Source organism: Eschrichtius robustus, chromosome 18 (genome assembly GCF_028021215.1).
Source record: "Eschrichtius robustus isolate mEscRob2 chromosome 18, mEscRob2.pri, whole genome shotgun sequence".
Classification (NCBI taxonomy): Eukaryota; Metazoa; Chordata; class Mammalia; order Artiodactyla; family Eschrichtiidae; genus Eschrichtius; species Eschrichtius robustus.
Window position 1 is genome coordinate 8,437,293 of NC_090841.1, and position 26,377 is coordinate 8,463,669.

The following is a 26,377-nucleotide window of genomic DNA, read 5'->3' on the forward strand; positions in this document are numbered from 1 at the left end:
CACCTCCTTGGTTAATTTATTCCTATGTATTTTATTCTTTTTGATGCAATTGTAAACGGGATTGTTTTCTTAATTTCTCTCTCTGATGTTCATTATTAGTATACAGAAATGCAACAGTTTTTTGTGTATTGATTTTTTATTTTTTACTGAATTCCTTTATTCTAACAGTTTTCTGATGAAATCTTTAGGGTTTTCTGTATATCATATCATGTTATCTGCAAATAGCACAGATCCCACTACTGTTGGTGGGAATGTAAATTGGTAAAGCCACTATGGAAAGTAGGAAGGAGTTTCTTCAAAAAATTAAAAATAGAACTACCAGATCCAGCAATTTCACTTCTGGGTATTTATCTGATGAAAACAAAAACACTAATTTGAAAAGATATGCACCCCATATTCACTGCAGAATTATTTACAATAGCCAAAAGATGGAAATGACCTAAGTGTCCATTGTTGGACGAATAGATAAGGAAATTGTGGTCTATATTTGGTGGGGTATTTTTGAGCCATAAAAAAGAACAGAATCTTGCCATTTGTGACAACATGGATAAACCTCGAGAGTGTTATGCTAAGTGAACTCAGACAGAGGAAGACAGATGCTGTATGATCTCTCTTATATGTGGGAGTTAATATATGCACACACCAAGCTCATTGGTGGTTACCAGAGGTAGGGGGGGTAGAGGATGAGAGAAATGGATGAATTTTTTTAAGTTTAAATAAATTGAATTTTAAAAATGGATCATAGAGGGGAAATAAAATATACTTAAATTGCAAAAAAAAAAAAAGTTAGATGCAGACACTTCCTATTGCTCGTGTTGATAAGCCTATCAGGAGCAATTCCTGATCTCTACTCAGAACGGAGGCTATGTGATTCTAGAAAGGAGAACAAAAGAGCCAAGTGGATAATCTATTTCTGATCAGAAGTTTCGAGGAGACAGCTTTTTTTGGTAGAGAAGACTTTACACCTTTTTCTATCTTAAAAAAACCCCCAAAAAACAGAATGGCAACAGCGTCAGATTTCTGGGCTTGTCCTGGGGGCCTGCCGAGATGGTAACCTCTGTTGTATTTCCTGGATCTTGGTTCAGGGCTGATAGTCTGTAGGAATCCCACGGTTAAGCCTCTTACGGTAAAAATTGTGGTTCCGCTTATAATCTTGGAAGAGCTTTGGAAGCAAAGGGAGACAAGCTCCTCCGGGGCGTGGGAGAGACCCCCATGTGAATTGTCATTGGAGTGTTCCTCCTGAGCGCCTGCTGCAGAAGAGGCTGTGGCCAGTGGGTCTACTCCAAGCCATGCAGGGTTTTGCTGTCTCTTCTCCCGTAGGGGATAAAGATTCCCTTGCTTCCCTAAAGGTTAACGCCTCAGGTGAAGTGACTGGTTTCTCTCCCATGACCAGGTATGCACCGACTCTGGGGGTATGGGGCATGGCTAGCAGATGGTTAAATCATGGGTCTGATTATCACAAAGACCCAGTTTTAGACATTCTAGTCCTCTGTCAGACGCCAGGCCGGATTTTAGGTTTGGAAAATAACCCCCAAGGGCACTCATAGTTCATAAGGCCACTTTTCAGTGTGCAAAGAGAATGGCCTTCCTGACGCCGTGTAAGAGGGCCCTGAGAATGGAGAGTTGGAATCTGTCCCTTGGTCTTTGCTGATTCAGGACAGGATGCCCAGTCATGGGACAGAGGCAGCTAGCTGGGCGGGGCTGGGCAAGAAGCCTGTGCCCTTATTGCCACACCCCAACCCACCAGACAACTTTGAGTTTTGCTTTGTGCATGTGTGCCTCTGCCTGGGATGCCTTTCCTCTTTTTCTCAGCCTGGGAACCTCCTATTTCCCCTTTAAGACCCTGCCCTAAAGTCACTTCTGCTTTTCTGACCAAATCCCAAGGCGCTGATAGATTCTGTTTTCGCCTCTGTATGTTCCAAAGTGTTTCCACCTGTGCTATAGCATAAAGTTGCAGCAGGAACATTACTTCTGGTACTTCTGAACGTTTCTATCTCCCTCACTGGACTGTTGAGTTCTTGTGCCCAGGGCCACGCGTTATGCTTCTCTGTATCTGCCCCAGAGCCTAGCAATGGGCGTGCCAGCTAGAAGGCGTTCAGCGTCAGCTGAATGAATGAATGTAGTCCAGTCTTTTGGGCCTATAGTTATTATGAGATCAGAAACCATCTGTTTGGAACTTATTAGATTATTTGGCTATCTATGGTTTTCTGCATATATCTTTAGGTTCTCCTTTAGTATTTAGAAAATTCTTTTAAAAATTACCGGTCTGTTTTTTTTTTTTTTTTGGCTGCACTGCGAGGCATGTGGGATCTCAGTTCCCTGACCAGGCATCAAACCCGTGCCCCCCTCAAAATTACCAGTCTGTTTTAATCATGATGCAATAGGGCCCCCCCAAAAGAGGTGACACCCTGTTCTACCCCTGCACAGGGGAAGGGCATACTTTTGAGGGCCAGTGTGGGGACGGCATCTGGAATTCAGGTGAGTGAAACCCAGGAAGGCAGAGCTGTGACCTGCCCTTTTTTCATTTCACAGTCTTACAGCGCGTGAGATTAATTGTTCTCTGTTGAAAGGCGTCCCCTTACAGTTGGTGTTTCAGGTGCTGAGGCAGGCCACGCATCACCAGGGATGTTAGTGTCCCCGCGAGCACGTTTGGTTCCAGGAAACTCTCAACCTGTAATCGGGAGGGAGCACTCCCAGCAAGTCCATTTATCACATGATTAGAGTAAGTGAAAGGTAATCCTTTCTAAAATGTGAGTTATGGAGCTTTGTGATGTGCCATTTATCTGTGTCTGCTGTGGGAAGGAAGAACACTGGGGCAAGTTTATGACTTAGACGGTGCTCTCGGCTGTATTTAGGGCTGTTTCCCACACCTTTACTCCACATGATGAATTTGGATGAAAATTTTGATTAAGCACCTAGAGTTGCTTGTTACCAAACATGGAGTAGGTATGTGAACACATACCCGGTAAGTAAGCTGCTTAATTTCTAGGCTTCTGTGTCTGTTTAAACACCTTGGTTTAATGTTTAATATCTAATATACGTGAGGAATATTTTCTTGGAAGAAAGCTAAACAGCTTTGGAAATTGGAAAACTTCTAGAACTCTAAACCAAGCAGGTGGGTTTTAAAGAAGGATAGAAGGGATCAATGCAGTCAACCATAAATTTGCAAACCTTCACTAAAAAAGGCACTAAAAAGGAAGGCACTTCACTAAAAAGGAAGCAGTCTTACATTTCTTTTCCCTCCCAGATAAATGGTGTTGACGTGGAGCCACAAACGTTGGCTGAATGGAACAAATGGCACTATTTGCATTCACATAAAATGGAAAACACACAAAATACTCAGTTCCCAGTTTTAAGATGGCAACATAAACCAGAGAGAGAAAACCCTTTGTCTCCAGACTTCCTTTTAAAAAACTTGTAGCAGCTGTTGTAAGGACAGATGACCATACTGGCCTCCTGCATTCAAGGTTAAACCTCCCAGTGAGCATTCATGTTTATTAGTCTCAAGACAGCAAACATTCATTCAGTACCTGTTTCTCTATATTCCCCACATCTTACTGGTATCCCTAGGGCCTGGTACTGGTCTTCATGCAATGTTTAGCAAGTGGGTGAACGTTGCATGTTCATGTGGAAGATGCTGGTGTTCACAGGGTGCCTGGCACACTCCCGGGCACAGAGCGGGCATCCAAAAAATATGACAAAGTATGAATGAAAACATTGATGTGACCTTCAGGAGGTCACAGCCTAAACTCAGGTGAGCATGGCCACTTGGTCCTGCCTCCTTCCTGGGAGACAGAAGTGAGTCAAGGCTTGGGGGAGGCAGAGCGGGTGCAGGACCCTCAGAGGGGGCTGCAGTTCTTCCTCTGTAATTGCTTCCTTTTAGGCCACCATCTTCCCGGCTGGGGAGGGACAGTCACCTGGGGACAAGAGGGACTTTCCAAAGGTTTCTGTGGTCCCTCCACTCTTCTGCATTCTAATGTAATTTATTTTCTATCAGACTTTTGACTAAAAGTCCCTCCCTCTTCCATTATGGTGAACACTTAAAATTACATTTATACAGAATTACGTTTACACAAATTTCTATTAAAAGCCAAATTCCAGGCCTAAGCTATTGGCCAAATTCCATTAAAAAAAGAATATGAAGTAAATTAGTTGAACTGATTAAAAGCACCTTCATCAAAGTTGAACATTGGTGCCAACGATGTTGAGTTGAATTATTGATTTTTTTTACAGAGCAGATGGTACATTAGCAGGGAAGAAAAGTGATTCTCCTTCCCCTCCTCTGCCGCCCATCCCTCCCCGCTTCACTCTGGGGATAAGAAGGGGCACCAGTGACTTACTGGCGACCAAGGAAAGGGAGGTGATGGAGTAAGAGGGGAGGGCACGAAGGCAAAGGATGGGGTCTAGGTGAGGGAGAGGAAGGAAAATGAGGGGTGGAGACCGCAGGGAGCAGAGGTCAGATGCCTGGAAGGAGGGCGCTGTCCCCGCGGAGGAGCGGCCACCTCTACCCGCACCCCGGCCGCGAGCCAGGCGGGCGCGGGAAGGGCGCTCCCGATACCGGCCGCCAGAGGGCGCGTCCGGAGCCAGCGCGGAGCTGGGGGAGGGAAGAGGGGAGCCGGCGGAGGAGGGTCAACCGCGGCGGCAGGGGCGGCGGCGGCAGCGGCGCAGCTCCGTTCCCTGCGCGTCTCCCGTCCCCGCGTCCGGACGGGGCGCAGCCCCGCTACCGGGATGCGGCCGCCTGCCCGGCGCGGCCGCCGCCTGGCGCTCCCGGCACTGCTCTCGCTGCTCACCTGCTCCCTGGGTAAGTAGCGGGCGGCCCGGGCGCGCACGGGAGAGGCGCGGGCTCCCCGGGAGCAGCCGCCCGCGCCCCGCGTCCGCGCCGAGGGAGACGCCGGGCGGCCCAGCCCTGCCCCGCGGGCGCCCGCGCCCCGCCGCGCCCGCGGCAGCGCCCTCTCGCGGCGCCCCGGCCGGACTCGGCTCCCCCGGACCCTGGGACCCCGGGGCGCGCCTTCCCGGCCCCTTTCGGCTCGCGGGGTCCCGCCGCCGCCGCCGCGGCCCGACTCGCGTCTTCCCGCTTCCTTCCGCTGCGAGCCGGCGGCCGGCCGGCCCGCGAGGACGCGGCGCCCACCCCCACAGGAAGCGCGGAGTGAACGCAACTGCGAGAAACTTTGGATGGAGGGAAGCGGCGGCCGCGGGCCCGCCCCCTTGCCTTCCGCCCGCGCCCCGCCGGCCCCCCCGCGCCCCGCCGGCCCCCCGCGCGCCCGGCGCTGGCGGCAGAGGCTGGAGGCGGCCAGGCTCCGTGGCCCGGGCCCCCGCGCGCTCCGCTCCGCCCCGCCCGCGAGGGCGACCGGCGGTGCCCCCGGGGCTTCCTGAGCGGTCTCGCGGACCTGCCCTGGCCCCCTAGGCTGGGATGCCCACCGGGCACCAGCCCCTTCTACGGATTCCTTGACCAGGAAGGGAGGACCGGTGTCCGGCTGGGCCTCCGTGTATCGGTCGTGCCTCTGGGGAGGCCGTGGGGAAGCCTTCCCGAATCTTGCGTCTTCATGGGGGAAAATTAGAGAACACTTCTGCAAACATCAGAAGTGCTTGTCTGCTGCTGCTGTAATACCCCTGCCCTTTTTTCTTCCATGCTCCTCACAAGAGCGTGCTCCCCCCTTTATCATAAAATAATGTGATGAAAGTTTTTTAAAAAAATCATTGCAGTTGACTTTCATGATGAGATGTGTTCAAGCTTGGAGGAAAAATTATTCCTTTTCAGTGTTCTCAGGGTTGTTGTCTTCTACCCCAGACTTTTGTGTTTCCAGCCTGTTAAGAGGCAGTAATTTCAGATTTTTAGAAATGGCAGACTGGTGCAATTTAGGAAAAGACATAGCGTCATCGTACACTGCTGTTTTGGTAGCCCACCGGACAGCCGTTTTGATTTGGACTTAAATTCTCCGAATAAGGACCTTAATCCGTGTACCCCTGGCATGTCTATAGGAGCTCAGTAAGTGTGGGAAAATCGAGTGAGATTAATTGGTAATTGTTCAGATGCGTGATTAAGTAACAATGTAATTAAAAATGTTTGGGCACCTTGGGCGGAGAAGGCTGTAACTGACGGTGGGGAGCAACTGAACTTGGCGGGGATCTGCTTTAGTGGAAGGAAGAGTGCATTGCTTGGGAGGGGGGTGGGCAGCCCTGGGAGAAGGGGAGGCTTGAGGGGTGGGACCGGGGCTAGGGGACTCCTGGCTGCATCAGTTGGCCTGCTGCCTAGACGTTTTGCAACTCACCAAATGGGGTGGGTGGTAACTGAAGTTGGCATTCTATTTATAGCCCTGCACTTTGTAAGATGTACTGGGGATATAATGCATGTATATAATATATTCACTATACAGGCTGAAGTGCACACTTGTGTTGCTATGTGTATCTATTTTTCACTGCACGTAAGGGAATATCTGTACTGTCCACACTTGGTGTAAGGGAGTATCTGCACTGTCCACACTTGGTAATACATTAAAGGACATAAAGAATGAACTAAAATGTCCACATATTTTTAGAGATGTCTATTAGCCTTGTGAAGTTGTCAGATAAGCACAATAAGTAAAACATAAAACCTATTAAGAGTTCCCCGGGAGACATTTGGCTGTGTGAACTAGCTTTCATGGGTTGGTACAGAGAGGAAGCTGTATTCTTCCAGGTCTGAAGTAAATCTTGAGTTCCTTTTATTGAGCTCTGCTTTGATGTAGTGGAGGGGCACCAAGAAATAAAAAGCTGTGGTACCCAGTCTTTGTATATCTTGAAATCGGGGTTCTTGGACTCTTGCTGAAATAGAGAACATGATGGGAGTTCCAAGGCATGTGAACAATCCAGACAGAGTAAAGATACCTTAAATATTACCTTATAAGGGCGGGGTGGGGGCTGACTGTATATAATTTAGTTTTCCCACAAATTGTAGTATATTCATTTGAGCTTTTAGAGAAAAGTCAATATAGAACATTTATTTTAAACCCATATGGTTATACAGACAAAATCCACTGCAACTTCAGTTCTGAAGTCCAAAGCTAGTACTAGACTCAGATTTATTCATGCCTCTAGGTCAGCCACTGTGTGGCTTCTCGTTGCCTTGAGTCTCAGTTTTCTCATATAAAACAGGAGGCATAGACTAGATAAAATACTAGAACTTTGCTATCTCTTACAGTTTTAACTGATTCTGTTGTAGCAGAATCTGCTATCTGCTACTCCAAAACCCTTAGTTCCTTCTTTTCCTGGATGAAAAACCTCTTAGATAATCAGCACTGTTATGGACTGAGTTGTGTCTTTCAAATGCCTATGTTGAAGCCTTGATCCCCAATACGACTGTATTTGGAGAGGCGCCTTTAAGGAGGTAATTAAGGTTAAAAGAGGCCATAAGGGTAGGGCCCTAATCCAATAGGACTGGTGTCCTTATAAGAAGAGGAAGAGATGCCTGACAGGCTCAGAGAGAAAAGGATGTATGAGGACACAATGAGAAGACATCCATCTAAAAGCCAAGGAGAGAAGTCTCAGCAGAAACCAACCCTGCTCACACCTTGATCTTGGACTTCTAGCCTCTAGAACTGTGAGAAATAAATTTCTGTTGTTTAAGCCCCCCAGTCTATGGTTTCTATTATGGCAGCCCTAGCAGACTAATAATACAGGGGTAAAGGGAAGGGTGTAGGAGTGGTAGTGGTGGTGGCAGTGTGTCTAGTGGACAACATTTTTCAGTGGCCCTTGCAAACAGCGGTAGCCAGTGAGCTATCTGTAGAGCTCTTTGGGTGCGTCTCTTGGTAAAGCTTATTAAAGGTGGCTGACCCAGCTGAGATGCAGGTCCTCTGCCATTGTTTCCTCCTCCTTCCCATGGCCAATATATTATGTGACTCTAATGGCTGGAGCTACAGTGGCCATCTTGTGACCACAAGGTGACCTTGAAGACAGAGGCCAGTAGTAAGGATGGTAGAGCAGAAAGGATGGCACCACCTGGGTGCAAGGTGGATGTGGAGTGCTGTGCCAGGCCAGCATTGCCTATTTCCATACTTGTATTGCATGAAAGAAAAAAATCTGCCTTGTTTAAGCCTCAGTTGTTGGTGTGGGGGGGGGCGTTTATTACATGCAGCCAAACCTAATTCTAATTGATAACATCTGTGAAGAAGCGTATTTGAACCAGTGGTAAAATAATAGATGTTAACATTTATCTTTCGTATCCCTGTGTCTACTCTGAGTCGGGATTATATTTCTTAGCGCCTGCCAAAATTAGGGGTGATTTTTCATTCTGAGGCAGGTCTTGCTCAGATTCTTTTCATTGCAGTAAGACATCTTAGGACCCTAAGAGTCACACCTGGCTCCAGGTTGGTTTGTGTTTTTTTATTTTGGATTTTTAAGCCTTCCATTTATTTCCTCAGCAGTACTCAGATATTACTGGCACAGATTTTAACCGTCTGGATGGATTCTCTGTTGTCCAGGTGGTCCAGGACCTCCAAGCTGGCATGGCCCCCTTGCTCATGGACTTGACCCAAGGGAGTTGGCCTGTGGCCAGTAGTCAGGCTGGGGGTGGGGGGGCGGGTGGTGGAAGGGGAGGGAGGAAGAGCAGCTGTTTCTCATGGGGGTGGGGGAGGGGAAGAGATGTCCAGACCCTCTTGTTAACTACTTCTGAGGAAAACACTGTGGGCCCAGTACTTGAGCAAGTCGTAATTACTGATCTCATTTGGACGATTAAGGGCCAGGTTTTTTGCTTTTCATTAGAAACAGTATACAGCAAGCCTAATTTGCAAATATTACACGTTTAGCTTCCTTGTAGCATTACAGGTAGTCCATCTTGGTGTTGAGCAGATTCTTGCTGAAGAACAATATACAGGAGTGCTAATTCCATCTTTCCAAATATAAAGGAAAAATGTTGGTGGGTGTCAGGGATTTATCAGACCTCTTAGTGATTGAGAGTCTCTCTTAATGTCACATTTCAACCGTCTGATCACTAAGCTCCTTCCAAAGAAAACAGATTCAGTGTAGGTGCTGATTTGAACTACGAGAACGTGTTAATAAATAGTATTAAAAGGAAGAGCTGTACTCACAGTTTCTTCATCTATTCCGGAAGGGTCGAGTACTGTCTACTATGTGTCAAGCCCTGGGGTTGACAGGGCAGGAAGGAGACCGATCTAGTCTGTCCCTACCCTTGTGGAGCTTGCAGTCTTGAAGGGGACATTGAACACGAACTGCACCAGGAGCAGGATTGCAGCCTGCCCGGTGCTGTGGTGACGGCGTCCAGGGCTCTGTGCTAAGTGTTGCAGGGACGGTTGTGGCTTTTTACCTGGAGTCTGGAGCAGTGGTTCCCAGCAGGGGGCCATCTTGCCCCCCAGGGAGCGCTTGTAGATGGCTGTCACAGGGGCTGGTTTGGCAGGAGTGCTGCTGGGTGGCCTGCAGTGCATAGGACAGCTCCCACCCCAAAAGAGTCGATTATCCGGTCAAATCGTCAATGGTGCCGGGCTGAGAAACCTTGGAGTTTTTTTTTTCTTTTTTTTTTGCCACCTCGTGCGGCTTGTGGGAACTGAGATCCCGGACCAGGGATGGAACCCAGAGGGCCCAACATTGAAAGCCCGGACTCCTAACCACTAGGCCACCAGGGAACTCTGGAGTTTCTCAAGGAAGGGCATCAGAGCTCAGACCCAAAGGGGAAGCAGAGATCAGGTACCTGGAGGGAGGGAGGGAGGAAGGAGGGAAGCACGCCTGCAGGGGCAGAGCTGTGCTGGAGGAAGCTGGTGGAGAAAGGACAGGGCTGGAGAGGGGAGGGGCTGGACAGTCAGTCGGGGCCGCTTATGCAGGGCTGTGAAGGCTGGGGGAGGAATTCTGGACTTTGTCCTTAGAGTGGTAGGGGGTATTGCAGGGTTGTCTTAGGAGAGACAGTGATTTGACTTCCATTTTAAGAAGCTCACGCTCGTTAGAACAGGGATGGGAGGGGCCCATGTGGACGTGAGGGGCCAGTGAGGAGGCCACGTGAGAGCTGATTAAGAATCTGAGGCGCGGTGGTTGACTGGTCCCGTGGGCTGAGAGGAGGGTCAAGGATGTCATAGGTTCTTGCTCTGAGCTGTAGGTGGAGAGCGCCTCCATTTACTGATATAGGCACTGATGGAGAGGGACCAGATTTAATCAAAAGAAAAAATTTTTTATTGTAGTTAAATATATACAACATAAAATGAATCATTTGAACCATTTTTAAGTGTACAGTTCTGTGGCATTAAGTACCCAGATGGTTTTCTAAAATTTACTTTTAATTTTAAGGGGAGGTGAGGATGATGAGTTCCATTTGGTCAAGTTGAGTTTGGGGGTGCATGTGAGATGCTTAGGTACCATGTCTGGTGGGCAGTTAGATCTGCCGGTCCGGAACTCAGGAGAGGTCAGCTCAGGAGAGATTTGGGGGAAATTTGAGTTGTTTTTTTTTTTTTCTTTTTTAAAGAAGAGAGCCTTGGTTGACAACATAAATTTATTTAAACGTTTACTCAAAATGTATGTGTACTGAAGATTTGGAAGCAGTTGGGGCAGCAAAGTTTATCTGTAAAGCTGATACGATGTAAAGCTGTAGGTTTAGACAAATGAGTTAAAGTACCATCAAATAAGATTTGAATGCATCTCAAGTACAGCAATGCTGGTCTCTCCGAGGGATACGACTTGCTTCCACTCATAAAGGAATATTTTATGATCTGAAAAGGTGATATGTTTTGGTTTACGTCATTGCTTCCCATAAGACGCTTAAGGCTCTTTGCACATCACGCTGAATTTATCTTCTCCAGATCCTCGAGGGTGGATATGCAGGAGCTTGTTTTTCATTTATGGAATGAAGGAGGTAAAGGAAGAGAAATGGCCAGAGCCTGTTTGGGGAAAAGCCTCGTTCCGTTCCCTTGAGTGCCAGTCTCCCTGACCATCCCAGGGCGTGTCAGACTTCAGCACATACGGAAACACCTCAGTGTCTTAAGGAGTCCCCTTGGTTAAGGTCCCCTTTGTTAAAATGCAGATTTCTGGGTCCCAGCCCGAGAAGTTTCTGATTCAAGAGAGCCAAAATGAGGCCCCACGGATCTGCGTCTTTAATAAGGGGCCAAGTGAGTAGTGTGTGCTGGCAGGTGCAGAGCCCTTCTCAGGCCCCCCCTGGCCCAGGTGTAAACTGGGACTGTTACTGGGTGATTTTCCTGCACGTCTGTAGAATGTAAAGGTGATTGCTGGTTGCTTTGTCTTTGAGATGAAGTAAGGAGCTGTTCTGGAGAGAGCAAAGTGTGGAACTGAGGCCTGATATTCGGCAGTCAGGTGTTCTGTCTCTTTGGAAAGGGAACTAGAAACCCCAGAGCTCGAACTAAGAAGTCTTCCTCTGGTTCCAGCATCGTTTGGCAGATTTATAGACGCTACTGGAGGGGCTGTAGTGCGTGGGGCATGAGTCTCAAAAACAGGAGCAGTACGTTGTTGGAGCAGAGATTTCTGGATAATAGACAGGTGAGTTCCCAGAGGCGCTAGAACACCTCAGGCTGTGGATGCCACGGATTCAGTGGCACCAACGGGGGTGCTTTTTGGGACCAACTTTTTATGTTATAAAATTAAGATACCAAAAGCCAGGCATAAATGAGCCTGACAGTTGACTGCTGAGTAGACTGTAGCAGTGTAAAGGAATTGTACGGAGCGCCCATTTCCTCGTGTTTGTATGTTTGCCCTCCCGGAGCCCTTCTGTGTGTTCTGGAGTGGGCTGTGTGGTCAGGATTCTTCGGCCCCTCACCCATGACTCAGCCTGTGGAACGTGCTTATGACTCTCTCCCCAAGCTCTGTTTGAGTTAGAATTTTCTTGTGTTCAGATCCTGAGTGGCATATGGGTTTTCGTATCATCTGTTTAAATGAGATACGAATCAAAGAAGCCAAAGATCTTTTCCTTCCTAAAATACATGGTTATTTCCTGTTTCTTCTTTTTCCTCCCATTTAGTGTCCTTCCTGCGCGTATGCTTACCCTCTGGCACGTAGAATATATTGGTCCTGGCAAACGTCGTTTCCAAGTGAGGGAAAATCTGTGTTCCAAACTCCACTTTCCCACTGACTTCTGTGAGGAAGCAGGGGACGTGTTTGGAGCGAGAGCAAGTGTGGGCAGCCGTGGGCTCGGGCGAGGAGGAATGTCAGGTCTGTGTGCTCCCCGCCACAAGGGGCTGCGCCTCTCGTTGCTTCTCCCAACTGGCTGCATCCTTTGTAAGTGAACCCGTGGAACACCGCAAAGGGGTTCCCAACACGAAATGCCATCCAGCTCTCCACCTGCTGTGCTGGCAGAATTGCGCTGGCGTTGTCCCCAGGGCGGCAGATCTCTTTCCCTGAGAGTTTGCTGTTGGTACCCGGCACCTGAGCAAACGGCTCAGCTGCAGCTCTTCCCGCAGGCCAGGCCCGGCCCTGGACGTGTACGAGCACTGCCTTAGTCCTCCCTGGTTTAAGTGCCCGCTGTACAGGGGGGGAGGCGGACGCGCCCAGAGGCCTCGTTGCTGAGCTGCTCAGCGGCGGGTTGGATGGCACGTGGTGTGTGAGTTAGGCTCCGCGTGTGACCCGGGGGCTGCGCTCGTCCGCGTGGTCACGGGGTCCCGCGATGCGGCGTCTTCCCGCGTTCTGTGGAGCTCTCAGGAGAGGGCTCCTCCAAAGGACACCTTGGAGGCGCCTTACACGCCTGCCTCCTCCTCTCTGCCAGGCCGTGCCTTTTTGTCTCCTTTGCAGTTCTGTCCCTGAGATATCGGGGCTCCCCTGCCCCCGTCTTCCCCGTCCAGCCTTGCGCCCTCAGTTCCCTCGCGCGTGGACACACTGAGCGCCTCTGCGCCGAGCGGCTCACCGGGGCCCAGGCTGCCGTGGGGTGTGTCCGCTTGAATGCCTGGCAGCACCTCGGGAGACTGGGAACCAGACTGAGTTTTCCCACAATCCGCTCACCGCTCGTGATACTCTAGCGTGTGACGGGCACCCCAGTCTACCCGCCCCTCGGGTCTGAAACCCGGAGTCACCTGCACTCGTCCTCTGCCCGCTCCTTCCCTGCCTTCATCCACCTGCAGGGTCCGTCTCAAGGCCTGGAGGCTCTGCCTCTTCAGTATCTCCAGCTCCACTCTTGCTCCCCACGCCGCTCTGCCCAGGCGCCGCCTCGTCTTAAGTCAGTCCCTGACCTCCCATTGCCTGGCTCCATTACCCTCCCAGCTGGCATGCGCGTGTGTCTTTCTTTGTCCCTCCACAGCCCACCCCACACGCTGCCTCTGGAAACTTGTCTAGGGCACTTGTCATTTCCACATGGCACTCCCCTCCTTAAAAGCCTCCCAAAGCTTTTAATGGCACTCAGAACAAAACCAGACTCCCTAGCACTAACCCCTTTCCCGTGTGGCCCTGTCATCCCCAGCCTCACCTCTGGCCCCAGTCACACCCTCCCCCCTGGGGTGTCCACACCCGGGTCGCTCCCCCCCCCCCCAGCCCCGGCTGTCCACGCCCAGGTCGCTCCCCTCCCCCCGGCTGTCCATGGTCTGGGCACACTGGGCTGTTTAATGTGCTTTGTGTGCAGAAGCCTGTTTCCAGGCCTCCTCCTCTGTACTTGAAGTCTCTGCTGTCTGGAGTTTACTTGCACAAGCCCCGCGTTGAGCTTGCTGCCCTGCTTGGTGCTTTGCCCTCCCTCTTCAGGGGCTCCCTTGAAGGTGCCACTAGAACAGCTGCCATCAGAGGGTGCCCATCTGCACTTGGTCATTGGTGAAGGGACTCGTCTGTCACGTGAGACCATCAGCTCCTTGGGGAGCTGCTTATTCATCTTCACCCGGCTCCTGGCATGATGCGTGGCCCGTAATACATGCAGCCACTCTTTGATTTTCTGTTGAACAAACAATAGCATAGATTAATAATGATAGAGATGGTAGCTGCTCACGCCCAGATCCCTCAGCGTGTGCCAGGCCCTGTTCTAGGCCCGTTCCATGGGCTCCACCACTGGATCCTCAGCCGCCAGCGGCTGGCTCTGCCTTCTGTCCTCAGCCCTGCGTAGTGATGGGCCCTCCATCCTGTGGTTGGGTGCCCCCTCCTCCCCCTGACATGTCCACAACCCTGGAGACAGTGGATTTGTCAGAGGAGGATGAGGAAAGCAGGTCCTGCCCCAGTTCCTGGACCAAGCGCGTTTGTTTCTGTTTCCTCTGCTGCCAGGGATTATCTTCAAAGCAGGTAGTTGGAACAAAGTAAATTGGCTGCAGGCCTTGCATCCTGGAGCTTCAGGCCCCTTCGGAGGAGCTGCGATTAAACCTGGAAGCCCTGGGGAGCCCGAGCCGCTGGGGCAAGGCTGTGCCACTGAAACCTGTTCAGTGAAGTAGGTCGCAGAGAAGAACGGACCAGGGGGAGCCCCGAGCCAGGGGGCTCCAGCCGCGGGCTCCCGGGGGTGCAGTGAGCTCTGACCTGTCCGGCCCGGCTCAGATCCCTCCCTCCCAGCTTGTGTGGAGGACCCACGACCACCCGGCCCCACGGCGGTCGATCGTTTGTTTCCTCTTCCAGCAGGGCTACCGCCAGCACCTCCTGAGCCTTTAGTCTATGCTGAGCCCTCGCTGGACACTTTCTGCCTCGTCTCACTTCATCCCGGCAGCTCTCCTCTGAGGGGGTCATTGAACGTCTTACTGCTTTCGGTTTTTGGTGTTTAATTTGGTTTCTCTGATAAATGTTACCGGGAGAGCTTGGGAGGGTAAGTCCGGCACAGGAACGAAACAGTTAGGCGTTAGGAGGCGCAGTCGCCTTCCTGCCTGGGCTGGTCCTGCTGCCTCCCTCCCTCTCTCCCAGGAACAGAAGACAGTAGGTTAGTGTTGCCTAAATCACTGCAATTAATTCCTCTCCCGTTTTCTCGCACTCAAGGGCTAGGCTGGCCTATAAATCTTAGGCCCAGGTTAGCTGTACAATTTGATTTATCTCTCGGGATAGGTGTGCTAACGCACATTAGCTGGCTTGAATCATTTAAAGTTATCGTGAGAAAGGTCTTATTTCTGTTGCCTGCCCTGATTTGCACTTTAAATATAGTTCCCTGTAGCAACTCACAGGAATTCATGTTGAAAATAGAAAAGGGAAAATTACTTTTAAACAGCAGTTTGGCATAGAAGAGCATGATTTACTTTGGAATATTTCTCCAACTGTGCATTAAGGCCAAGCTTTCAAGAATATTTTTTTTCCCCACTGAACCTGGAAATTATGAAGCCAGACAGCAAACACTGAGCCTCAGGGGGCCCCCCCTCCCCCCCGGGCCCCCCCCCCCCCCCCCGCTGTGTGAGATACCTACTCTGTGCTCTTGTTAGGGTTGTTGAAGGTGACAGGTCGTTTCTTACCTCACTTGCTAATTTTTCTCACTTTCCTCCTCTATCAGCACCATTTCTCCTTCATTTCCACGAACTGCAAAAGCTGGCATTTTGTTGGTAGGAATTCTGTAAATGATTCATTATTTTAAATTTGGATTTGTTAATGGCGTAGCATATTCTGTGCCTTCAAACTGCATTTGGTTCCTTGATGATTTCTTTTGTTTTATTTAGATTATGGAAATGCAAAGATAAAACCAGCTAGTATTTTTTTGTAATATTCATCTAATGGGGATTATCTTGCCATATTATGATTTGCTCTTATGCCTGAAAGTAACGGCATTTCTTATGTTATCGCTTTAAATATTGTATAATTTATTTCTATCGTGGGAAAAAGGAGTTCTTAGTTTCACAGCAGAGTGATAGGGAGAAATATGTTTTGTTTCCTTTTTTTTAGAAGGATATTTTACCATTAGGCCGATGTATTTTTGGGGAGAACTAAAATCTAGTTTACCCTTCCCTCAGTGCAGCCTTGTCTGAATAAAATTATGGTGTCTTTATTCCATAGAGACAGGGAGGATTTGTGGAATTCACTTGACTTAACGGGGAACATCTTTCCTCTCTGTAATTCCTACTTTAAACTGTAACACTGTCAACTAATATTAGTTGCTTATTTATGAAAGGTGATGTGTTAGTAGTATTTAGAACCAACACCAACTAGACAGTTTTTCTTCAGTACAGAGTCTGTGTTCTGAAGGGCAGGGGCTTTTGTGTTGACATATTCTTCTTCTTCACATAGCTACCTGGCCTGGCAAAAAAGTGAGGTAAGACTAACCCTGGTTATTAGCTGAGGGGTCACTGAACTTGTTAAATTGGGAAGGTTATTTTTCTTGGTAAAAGAGGAAATTCTGGGGGCTTCCCTGGTGGCTCAGTGGTTGAGAGTCTGCCTGCCAATGCAGGGGACACGGGTTCGAGCCCTGGTCTGGGAAGATCCCACATGCCGCGGAGCAACTAGGCCCGTGAGCCACAACTACTGAGCCTGCGCGTCTGGAGCCTGTGCTCCGCAACAAGAGAGGCCGCGACAGTGAGAGGCCCGCGCACCATGATGAAGAGAGGTCCCCGCTCGCCGCAACTGGAGAAAGCCCTCGCACAGAAACGAAGACCCAACACAGCCAAAAATAATAAATAAATTAAAAAAAAAAAAAAAAAGCTGACGCAGCCACAGATAAAATAAAAATAAAAATAAATTTAAAAAAAAAAGAGGAAATTCTTACCCAGATAGCTTTGACTGTCCATGTTTGGAATAAGGCATCGATGGGTTTGGGGAAGATGGATTTTTGAGTCTCAGGTCCTGCATTAGATTGACCTCAGTTTTTATATCCCACAAGTTGCTACGGTGTTCTGTTTTCTGGAATTCTGTGATGCTGGGTGGTGTTGATGTGTTGCAACCTCCCTGTATGATGTTTATTAATAATTCTATTTTTGAGATCTTCTTGAGGGTTTTAAATGTGCATGCTAGTTTAGAGATAAACAAAACCAAAATATTAAATACCCAGAAGCAGAATTTAAATGGTGTTTGAGGTTAAATCTCTCCTCTCCTCTTAGAACTTAATGAATGATTTGGGCTCTGCATTTGCCTTGGCGTGTGTGTGTGCGTGTGTGCGTAAAAAGTGAGAAAGCAGATCATACCCTAGTGAACATAAATGGGGGCACTAAGCTCCTTTGTTCTGCTGGGTTGGCAATGTTCGTTGTAAGGAGGAGACAGCCCTTAAGTGACGGATTGGGAAGACTTGCATTCATTCGTTCAGTCACTCATGTGGATAAATATTTATTGACCTTCTGTGTGCTGTCTGTGTTCTAGATTTGGGGGCAAACAGTACATAAAACCACATTCCTAAAGAAAAAAACCCCATATTCCTGCCTTCATGGAGCTTACATTAAACTAATATATAAGACAAGCAGTAAACAAATAAGTATATATTATGTCAGTGGTGGTAAGTGCTCTGGAGGAGAATAAAGCAGAGGGAAGGGCGGGGGCAGTGGTGGGCTTTACTCACGGGAGCCACATACAACACCTGTTGGCATCTCAGTTCCCCCAGAGAGGTTCATTTGGATTTCACCCTGCCTTCTGAAATGTCATCCTGGAAGTGGGAATGATTAAACCACATTAGTCGTTTGCTTCTTAGCGTGAATATGTGTTAGATTATTTCCTTTGAGCAAATGTTGGTTGAGAGAGAATTTGAGGTAGCGGATGTCTGGGGATAGATAGGGTGGGAGGGGTCAGAGGTTCGGGATGGGTGGCGTTATCTCCTGCTTCTGAGTGGGACCTCCTGCTGCCCAGGGACCACCCCCCAACCCCCATGGTCCTGGCACTGCATTACTGCTCCTTGGAATTGCCTGGCCAGCCCTTCAGTACCTTCTTGCTCCATGGCATGGCTCGTTTTTTTCCTGGGAATGCTAATTGGAGAAAGCAAACTCTACGAAATGCTTTCCTCTTAGCTTTTCAGGAGAAGTGCACTGTAAAATTAAGGCATTATTCTTTGTCTGGTTAACCTTCCTGACTGTTTGGTTTATCATTTTGCTTTCTATTTTCCACATGTTACTGTCAGGTTACTATTATTATTATTTTTAATGTGGAGCCTGGATGCGTCTCTAGGGATATCTTTGTCTGTTTACGCGCTCCGACTCACAACATTAAATCATTCTAAATGGGGAATGATTCTAATTCCTCTCGCTCCCCTGGCCCCGTGGCTTCAGCAGGGTTCTGGTAACTCTCCCCTGCGTGCAGCGCGCTGCTGACCCGAAACCGCCGAGGCGGAAAGCTTGCCCCAGATTTAGCTCTGCGGCCCGCCAGGCTCTGGCAGGGGTGTGAGAGTAGAAATGTGTACTTCTTCCTGCTCGATTCTCAGCAATTCCCCTTTGCTTCAGGAGGCACCAGAATCCAGGTTTCTAAGAAGTCGTATTCCGTATGCATCTATCTTGTGGTTTATAGCTACAGACACGAATGGTATACTCAGATCCTAACTCCTTTGATGTAGTATTTCCTTAGCTGGTAACCTAAGCATGTTGCCTTCACACCGATGGATAATCTTAAGTCTGGAGAAAGGCGGCCTGTGGTACCAGTTTGTAGCAGTTGCAGGTGCTTTTAAAAATGAGCAAAATTGATCATGTTAAAGTATGATTTTTTTCCCCATTTCAAGTAAAACTGTTGAATATGAGAATGAATCCTTATTGCTGATTTTAATGTAAAAATATTTCTCTTTTTTTCCAGCTTTTGCTTTGGTTTCTAAAGATGTGAAGAAGGAAGTCAAACAGTCTAAGGTACTAATTGTAAAGTCAAATCTATTCCTCCTATCTGAGATTTGTCTGTATTTTCTTTAATAGGAGCTGTAATGATTTCATCTTTCAATGAATTAATGAAATGTTGGTTAACATAGATTTTTGAACCCACAGCAGCAACTTACAGATAGGCTTGCTTGGAAAAAAAAAATCCTTTATAGTTAAGGCAGATCCACTTGGTTTTAAATTTCATTTTAAGAAAAAAGGTGCTTGGTTATGAAGCTAGACATTTTAGAAGTCTTGCTTGGATACCGTAGTTTTCTCCAGTCTTACTGCATCTTAACCTTGGCCTTAATTTTCCCAGCCTGTGAAAGGATTATGCTGTGTCAGGGTCACAAGAGCCTGAGTGTCCCTCACTTTGAAGGTGGCACCGTCTGAGAGGGCATCCTGGGGACTGGTCAAGAGACCCCAAAGGTGACTGCCAGGCTCCTTGCACAGTCAGAACCCGAAACCAAGACGTGGGGAACCCATGGAGAGGGGATAGCACTTTTCCAAATCTCAGAGCTGCTCCTTTTCCATCATTGGTCGCATTCAAGAACTGCATCTAAATTTTACCATTTGGGGTTGCGTTAGATCAGTTTAGCATATGAGAAAGAGAATATTTTAAAAATATGAGTTGTTTTTGTCACATTAATTAAGGCTCAGTTGACTATTTTTTTACCTCACAATTTAGTATAAAAGCATTTTAAATAGAATGTTTCTTTTACCAACAGAGTATGATTGTTCTAACTATACCATGGGATCCCTAAATGCGAATAATAATTCCTTACAGTTTTAAGATTCTTTGTGATTAATAAAGCATTTTCAGACATTTCATTTAATTTGATTTTCTCAGTGATCATGTTATTGCTAAGCAAAGCAGACATTCCCATGGAGAGCAGAGAAAATTTACCCTTGGAGAAGTTAAGTGATTTGATCAAGGTCACATGGCTATTAAAAGGTGAAGTCAGAATCCAAATTTTCAGACTCCTTGAATTTTTCACACTGCAATTTTGTATTACATTGTCACGTGCATTGTCACGTGTGTGTTTGGCAATAATGAGGCTCGTTTATAATGAATTTAAGGGTTATTAATAGGGAATTAAAATTTTGTGTAATAAATTTAGAAATTATAGCCCATTCTTTCAAATGGAGGTTTTTGCTAATCTTTTCAAAAGAGGAAATATATATATATTTGGCCTTAAATGCATATATAAATAGAGATAGAGATAAGGTGAGTCCTATATCTTAGTGTCATCTTTCATGCAAAAGTATTAAAGCCCTTGACAAAAGGCCGTTAACCCCATCTGTGCTTAGGCTGCAGAGCCGAAAAGCCATTAATCCCATGAGGAGCGGCAGTGATAAAATGTCTACTGTAGGGGCTTCCCTTGTGGCGCAGTGGTTGAGAATCTGCCTGCCAATGCAGGGGACACGGGTTCGAGCCCTGGTCTGGGAGGATCCCACATGCCACAGAGCAACTGGGCCCGTGTGCCACAACTACTGAGCCTGCGCGTCTGGAGCCTGTGCTCCGCAACAAGAGAGGCCACGATAGTGAGAGGCCCGCGCACCGCGATGAAGAGTGGCCCCCACTCGCCGCAACTGGAGAAAGCCCTCACACAGAAACGAAGACCCAACACAGCCAAAAATAAAAATAATAAATAAATAATAAATAAAAAATTTTTTAAAAATTAAAAAAAAAATGTCTACTGTAGCCCATACCCAAGGCTGGGAGATGGAGGAGAATCAGTTTGTCCAAGGTCATCTGTCGATGAACCTGAGATAGGAGTTAAGGCTCTTACCAATAACCGCGTTAATCCGGGATTATCATTAGTCTATCACTCTTAGCAGAACAGATCGGGATCTGACACCGCTGCCCAGAAGGCCGCCTTCCGTCCTGCTCACCGCACTGCTCGCTTTGGTCGAGGGCTCTGGTTCCCTAGAACTAGGCCAGCCCTGCTCAGGGCTGGGGTCCTTCCCCAGACCGCTCAGATTCGCTGGTTGGCAGCTGGCGGCTTCCTACCAGAATCCCGAGGCTGCGGGTGCCCTGTCATCCTGCCCGGGGCTTGACCTCTGGCCCAGGCTCCCCTCCTGGGCTCCTGGCCCCTGGCTCTGTCAGATTCTCACCCATCCCAGCTTTCCGCGGAGCCTGCCCTCCCAGGTTCGGGCTCAGGCTGCTACCTCAGCCAAGCCACCAAACTGTCTCCCAGTTGCAGTTTTGCCCAGCCTTATATTCTGTGCTGGCTTGTGATCCTGGACCCTGTGGGATGTAGGCTTAGAGCCGGGCTCTGGAGCCAAACTGCTGTGGTTCACGGCCCTTCTACAACCCTGAACCCCTGCGGGACTCACCAGACCTCACTGTGTCCATCCTCCTCGTCTGTAAGACGGGGTAACAGGACTGCCCTCAAAAAGCGGTTTTGAAGATGAAGTGGGTGTGTGTCCACCACCTAGAGCAGTGCCATTCCCTGTTTACATGCTGACCTGCTGTAACAGCAAGGAACGTCTTATGCAGCCTTTTAAGAGGTGCCCACACAGATCAAAGTAACAGAGGAACCACAGACCTTACTGCTTTTCTCAGTTAAATTTCTTTTATGGCGGTTGTTGACTTCATATGAAGCGGATGATGAGGACGATAAAAAGAGTAGGAGTTAATAATTAGTGAGCATTTGCTTTGGGCAGACATTACGTCATCTGACGAAACCCTCACAACAACCCTGGCAAGTAGGTCTTGTAATTGTGATTCCTATTTCACTGAAACCGAGCCCTGAACTAGTGCATGGTAGAGGCAGAATTAGAGCACGGGCCCAGCTTACAACTGAGTGTAATGATGACCACATCTGAATCAGATGAATGATTCATTCATGAAATGATTCATTTCATTCATCAAATGAATGATTCATTCATTTTATTTGAGATCTAGGGGGTGGTGATTGTTTGCAACCGTGTAGAAGATGCCAGTTTACGTCTCTTTCTTCTTAAAAGATTTCATAACAAATTCTTTGAGGTTGTTTTATTTTCTTTTAATGAAGGATTTATAAACTAAGCATCGCATATATGGATTGCAAGTGTTGAAATCTATTGTGCCTTAAAAATAAAACCTGCATGGAAGGGTGACTTGGATTTGTCTTTTCCTGGCTAGGGTAGGAGCTGTCTGTGGGTTAGATGCCCTGGTAGCAAATGTCGTTCCTGTCTGAGTAGCAATTCCATTGACTTAGAAAACTTTGACATTGAGCACATTTTGATGGATATTGATGTCAGTGTCAGAAACATGCGGCAGCAGGGATAATAAAACAAACCATGTGTTTCTTCTTAGGAAGAACTAAGCCTTTTCACGAGGGAAGCTGGAGACAGAATTTTAAATGTTCTGTCAATTCGTTCATTTAGTCTAATTTTCTTTCTCAAAGGGGAAGTTACTGAAGACCATTCTGGTTCCGTTTCAGTTCACCTAATTCAAGTATTTCTTGGATATTTTATTTTTACAGTTTACAAATTGAGCCATTTGAAATGGCTAATCATGTCCTAGCTATTGTGTCAGGCAGTCGGAGCTGCAGGGCTTAATAACAAATAGAAAGCTGTGGAATTTTGGTTGATTTTCTTTGGTTTTACCAAGGCATCTGGTAGAAAGTCCAATTCCTGTTCCAGCTTGTTTAGTCTGGAATCACTGAGTTCAGGATATTTCTTGTGTTCTACTTCTGGATAAAGGTGACTTTTGTTGTAGGTATTACTCTTAGTGTACTCTCAAAATATATTTCCATCTAATGACACATATTTTCTGAAGAACGCCTCTGGAGGAGGACCGGACATGTGTTATCAGTGGGTGTAAGGAAGGAATGCTGGGAAGGAGAGAGAGACCTGGATTTTAATCCTGGCTCTGTGGCTGGAATGGCTGTTGCACGTTGGGCAAATCCTGTATCTTTCTGAGCCTCCCTTACTTGCAAAGGGGGAGTGTTGGATTGGATCATCTCCTGTGCTATTTTTCAAAAATTGTGGTAAAATACACATAACATAAAATTTACCATTTTAACCATTTTTAAGTGTACAGTTCAGTAGTGTTAAGTATATTCATACTGTTGCACAAGGAGTCTCCAGAACTCTTTTCATCCTGCAAAACCGAACCTCTGCACCCAGTAAGCCACAATTCTCCATCCCCCTCCCCCAGCCCCCCACCACCCTGCTTTCCATCTCTGTGAATTCAGTGGTCCCAGGTACCTCATGTAAGTGGAGTCATACAGTCTCTGTCTTTTTATAACCGTCCTATTTCACTTAGCATAATGTGCTCGAGGTTCATCCATATCGTAGCAGGTGTCAGAATTCCCTTCCTTTCTAAGGCCGTTGTATGGAGGGACCACATTTTCTTCATCCATTCCAGTGCTATTTTTAAATCTAAAATCTCCAATTTTCCGTTATCCTCATCTGGCAGCCAAAGCCGTGGCCTGGCAAGGAGAAGGCAGCCTGGCCCAAGGGGAAGCCGAGGGTTCCCTTCCCAAGCGCAGGCCACGGTCCTGGCCAGAGGGGCAGTGAGTCCACACGCGCTAACCTAGGACGATAGCCTGGCTCTGCTTCAGCACGTGTAGGGAAGTGGCTTGCGCTTTCCAGTCTTCTTTAGTGGCTCTTCTGAAAAGAGCTTTATCAGGATTAGGTAAAGTGTCACTTGATCCCGAGGTACAGCGAATCAGTACGTAACTCTGAGGTTCTTCTCCACTCGGTGGTGTTTCTGTTCTTGAGACAAAGATAATCTCAGAATATGCTACCAGAGGTGGCCGCTCCCCTGTGTCCCTCTCCCTCTCCTCCATCGGCTGTCACGGTCCCTCCTGCATCCTGAGAGGACACGTCTCTGTCGCAGCATCTTAGCTTTTAAGCTGTTCCAGTTTTGTTGCTAAAGGCTCACAACTGCATTTCTTGCTGCAGTCTGTGAAGAAAATGGAGGGGTATTTGCCACCGTCCATTTGTCATAATTAGAGCATGTGGCAGTTGCAAATGGAAAGGAGCAGTTAGAGAGAAAATTCCTTCTGCCAGAGAAGACAATGAAAGTGGCAGATTTAGCTGCTGGCACTCTGTGCTTTGTCAGAGAAGCCTTTGAAGAGCTCCTCCCCTGATTTACCCATGATCGGGATCAGGTACTTCTGTGCTCATGTGCCCACGTCCAGATTTCTGCGTCTGCAGCTCTGAGACGTCCCTTCTGTGCTCATGAAATCTCATGAGCCCGAGGCTGACCCCCCTCCACGGTCCTACTCAGGCCCTCAGGGCTGCTTCTCAGGTAGGAGAGAACACGGTGGTGTCATTCTTTTTTCTGTTTTTTTTTTAGATACACCACGCAAGCACAATATTTATTTATTTATTTTCTGGCTGCGCTGAATCTTCGTTGCGGCGCCTGGGGTTCTCTAGTTGTGGCGCACGGGCTCAGTAGTTGAGGTGTGCAGGCTTAGTTGCCCCGCGGCATGTGGGATCTTAGTTCCCCGACCAGGGATCGAACCCACGTCCCCTGCATTGGAAGGAGGATTCTTAACCACTGGACCACCAGGGAAGTCCTGGTGGTGTCATTCTTTTTTTTTTTTTTTTTAATTATTATTTATTTATTTATTTATTTTTGGCTGTGTTGGGTCTTCGTTTCTGTGCGAGGGATTTCTCCAGTTGCGGCAAGCGGGGGCCACTCTTCATCGCGGTGCGCGGGCCTCTCACTATCGTGGCCTCTCTTATTGCGGAGCACAGGCTCCAGACGCGCAGGCTCAGTAGTTGTGGCTCAGGGGCCTAGTTGCTCGGCGGCATGTGGGATTTTCCCAGACCAGGGCTCAAACCCGTGTCCCCTGCATCGGCAGGCAGATTCTCAACCACTGCGCCACCAGGGAAGCCCCTGGTGGTGTCATTCTTGAGGGCAGTACATCTGAGCCCCCAAAATGTTAAATATGATAATTAGTAGAGCTCATCTACCCGAGGAACACACAACTAGAATCGGTACTATCTCTGATATGTTTGTAACGCTTAGCATTTACAAGTTTTTAAAATTAACCCTCCCAAGAGCATCATGAACCATCTTACTCTGGAAGAGCGAGCCTCACCTCAATTCAGTGACTTGCTCAGGATCACATAAGAGAAGAACGGCCCCATAGGAATCTTCTGCTGTGATGCAGAAGTATTGATACATTGTTGCTGCTTTCCCCACTCCCTTAATTTTGGTCTCTTTCTTTAGGGAAGCATTTCCAAGCTCTCATTTTCAATGTCTACCCCCAAATGTTAATATGTACCATACATATTTATTTGGTGTATTGCTAGTTTTGTTATGTGACGAGATTTATCTTTTTCTTTTTTATTTAAAATACAGAATTTGGAGAAAAGTGGTATATCAGAGAAAAATGACATAGGTGAGTAATGATTTCTTTTTTAACTTAAGAGTATGTATCCAGCTGTATTTCTTGTAAATTATATTTCAGTGAAGTGAATTTTCCTTTCTGATTTTATTTATGGGATAAATATTGTTGTCCAAACAGTCCGTCTTTGGCTCAGCCTGGTGTTTACCCTCATGAAGACACAGGGAGAACACTTTTCAGATTGACATATTGGAAGTAACAGCTAATACGTTGGATTTAATTCCCTCGGCCACAGTTTACTGACTTGCCAATAAGGACAGATTCCCATGCCAGGGGGGCCACTGTGAGGGTGCAGAGGCGAACGAGACAGAGGCTGTTCTTCGGGTTGCACGCTTCGCGGGATGAAGGGTCAGCCGTGGCCTTTGCTCACGTGCCCTCCGCTTGGAGCCGGTCGCCACTGCTGACCTTCAGGCAGCACGCCCGTCCCCTTCGGGTCAGCTTGGCAGCCGCGTCTTCTGTTGAACCATGGGGCAAGGCCGCTCCTGGCTGCCTCGCAGACACACCGTACCCGCCTCACAGCCCATCAGCACCCGTGTCCACACTCCCTTTTACACACATCTTTCTCCCCCCATATATTGTGAGCATCTTCAGGGGTGTGACCATGAGTTCCGATTCGGATTCCGTGGGCAGCGGGCCCCAGGGTGTTGATGGCAGGGCAGGGCCGTGCCTCTGTGTGTTGGGTCTCTTCCCAGAGGGTGTGAACTTGATCATTGTCAGTCATCCCAGGGTGGGCCATGGAGACCTGGGAGGTGGGCCTTTGGAGGGGGGAAAGGGACGCTTTCCTTCCTAGGCCCTCCTTGCCTGGGCCTGGGTTCTGAGGCATCTAGAAGGCAGGAGAGGCCCCCCTCCGGGTGGCAGGGTAGGATGGCCTGTGCTGGGCCCGGTGTGCGGGGACCACACGGGGTGGGCTGGGGTCTTCGGATCTGAGAGCAGCCATGTTTAAGGAGCCACAGGGGTTCATTGCTCTGCCTTCCCTGCATAACAACACCCTGTGTGGCCGAGCCACTCCTCACGGGAGGAGACTTAAAATCCTCAGAGATTTTACCTCTGCGGCCAACCCTTGTGCGTTTGGGCATTTGGCTGTGTGTTTATTTTGTGGGAGCTGGTGGGCCTCTTCGTAGTAAGTGGTTCTTAAATGAACAATGGCCCTGGTCTGGAATGTGGTCTTGAACGTACCTGGGGAGCTGCCTGAGCAAGTGAATCTACAGTCTCCAAGTTGCAAATGGCAGATCCAGTGATACTGAACTTGGTATCAGTTCATCTGAAAAACGACTCAGGGAGCTTACTTGCTCCAGTCTTAACCTCAGTCTACAGGACCGGGGTGGCGATGGGGCTACTAAAGCAGCCATCCCAGCAGAATCAGTGCCTGGATCCTGGTCTCACAGTGCTCAGGGCTGGGTGACCGACTCCAAGCGTGGG

General features: G+C 48.2%; 1 protein-coding gene across 1 annotated transcript in view; it reads left to right on the forward strand.

Moving 5' to 3' along the window:
- The first annotated feature begins 1,289 nt into the window (after positions 1–1,289).
- The window catches only part of B3GLCT (beta 3-glucosyltransferase), a 117,473-nt gene continuing 92,385 nt past the window's right edge, over positions 1,290–26,377 (forward strand). Inside the window, exons 1-5 of the mRNA XM_068526504.1 lie at positions 1,290–1,362; positions 2,428–2,478; positions 4,496–4,801; positions 18,550–18,599; positions 24,913–24,952. Of these exons, the coding sequence (XP_068382605.1) occupies positions 1,290–1,362; positions 2,428–2,478; positions 4,496–4,801; positions 18,550–18,599; positions 24,913–24,952 (520 nt within the window). The remainder of the gene's footprint in view (positions 1,363–2,427; positions 2,479–4,495; positions 4,802–18,549; positions 18,600–24,912; positions 24,953–26,377) is intronic.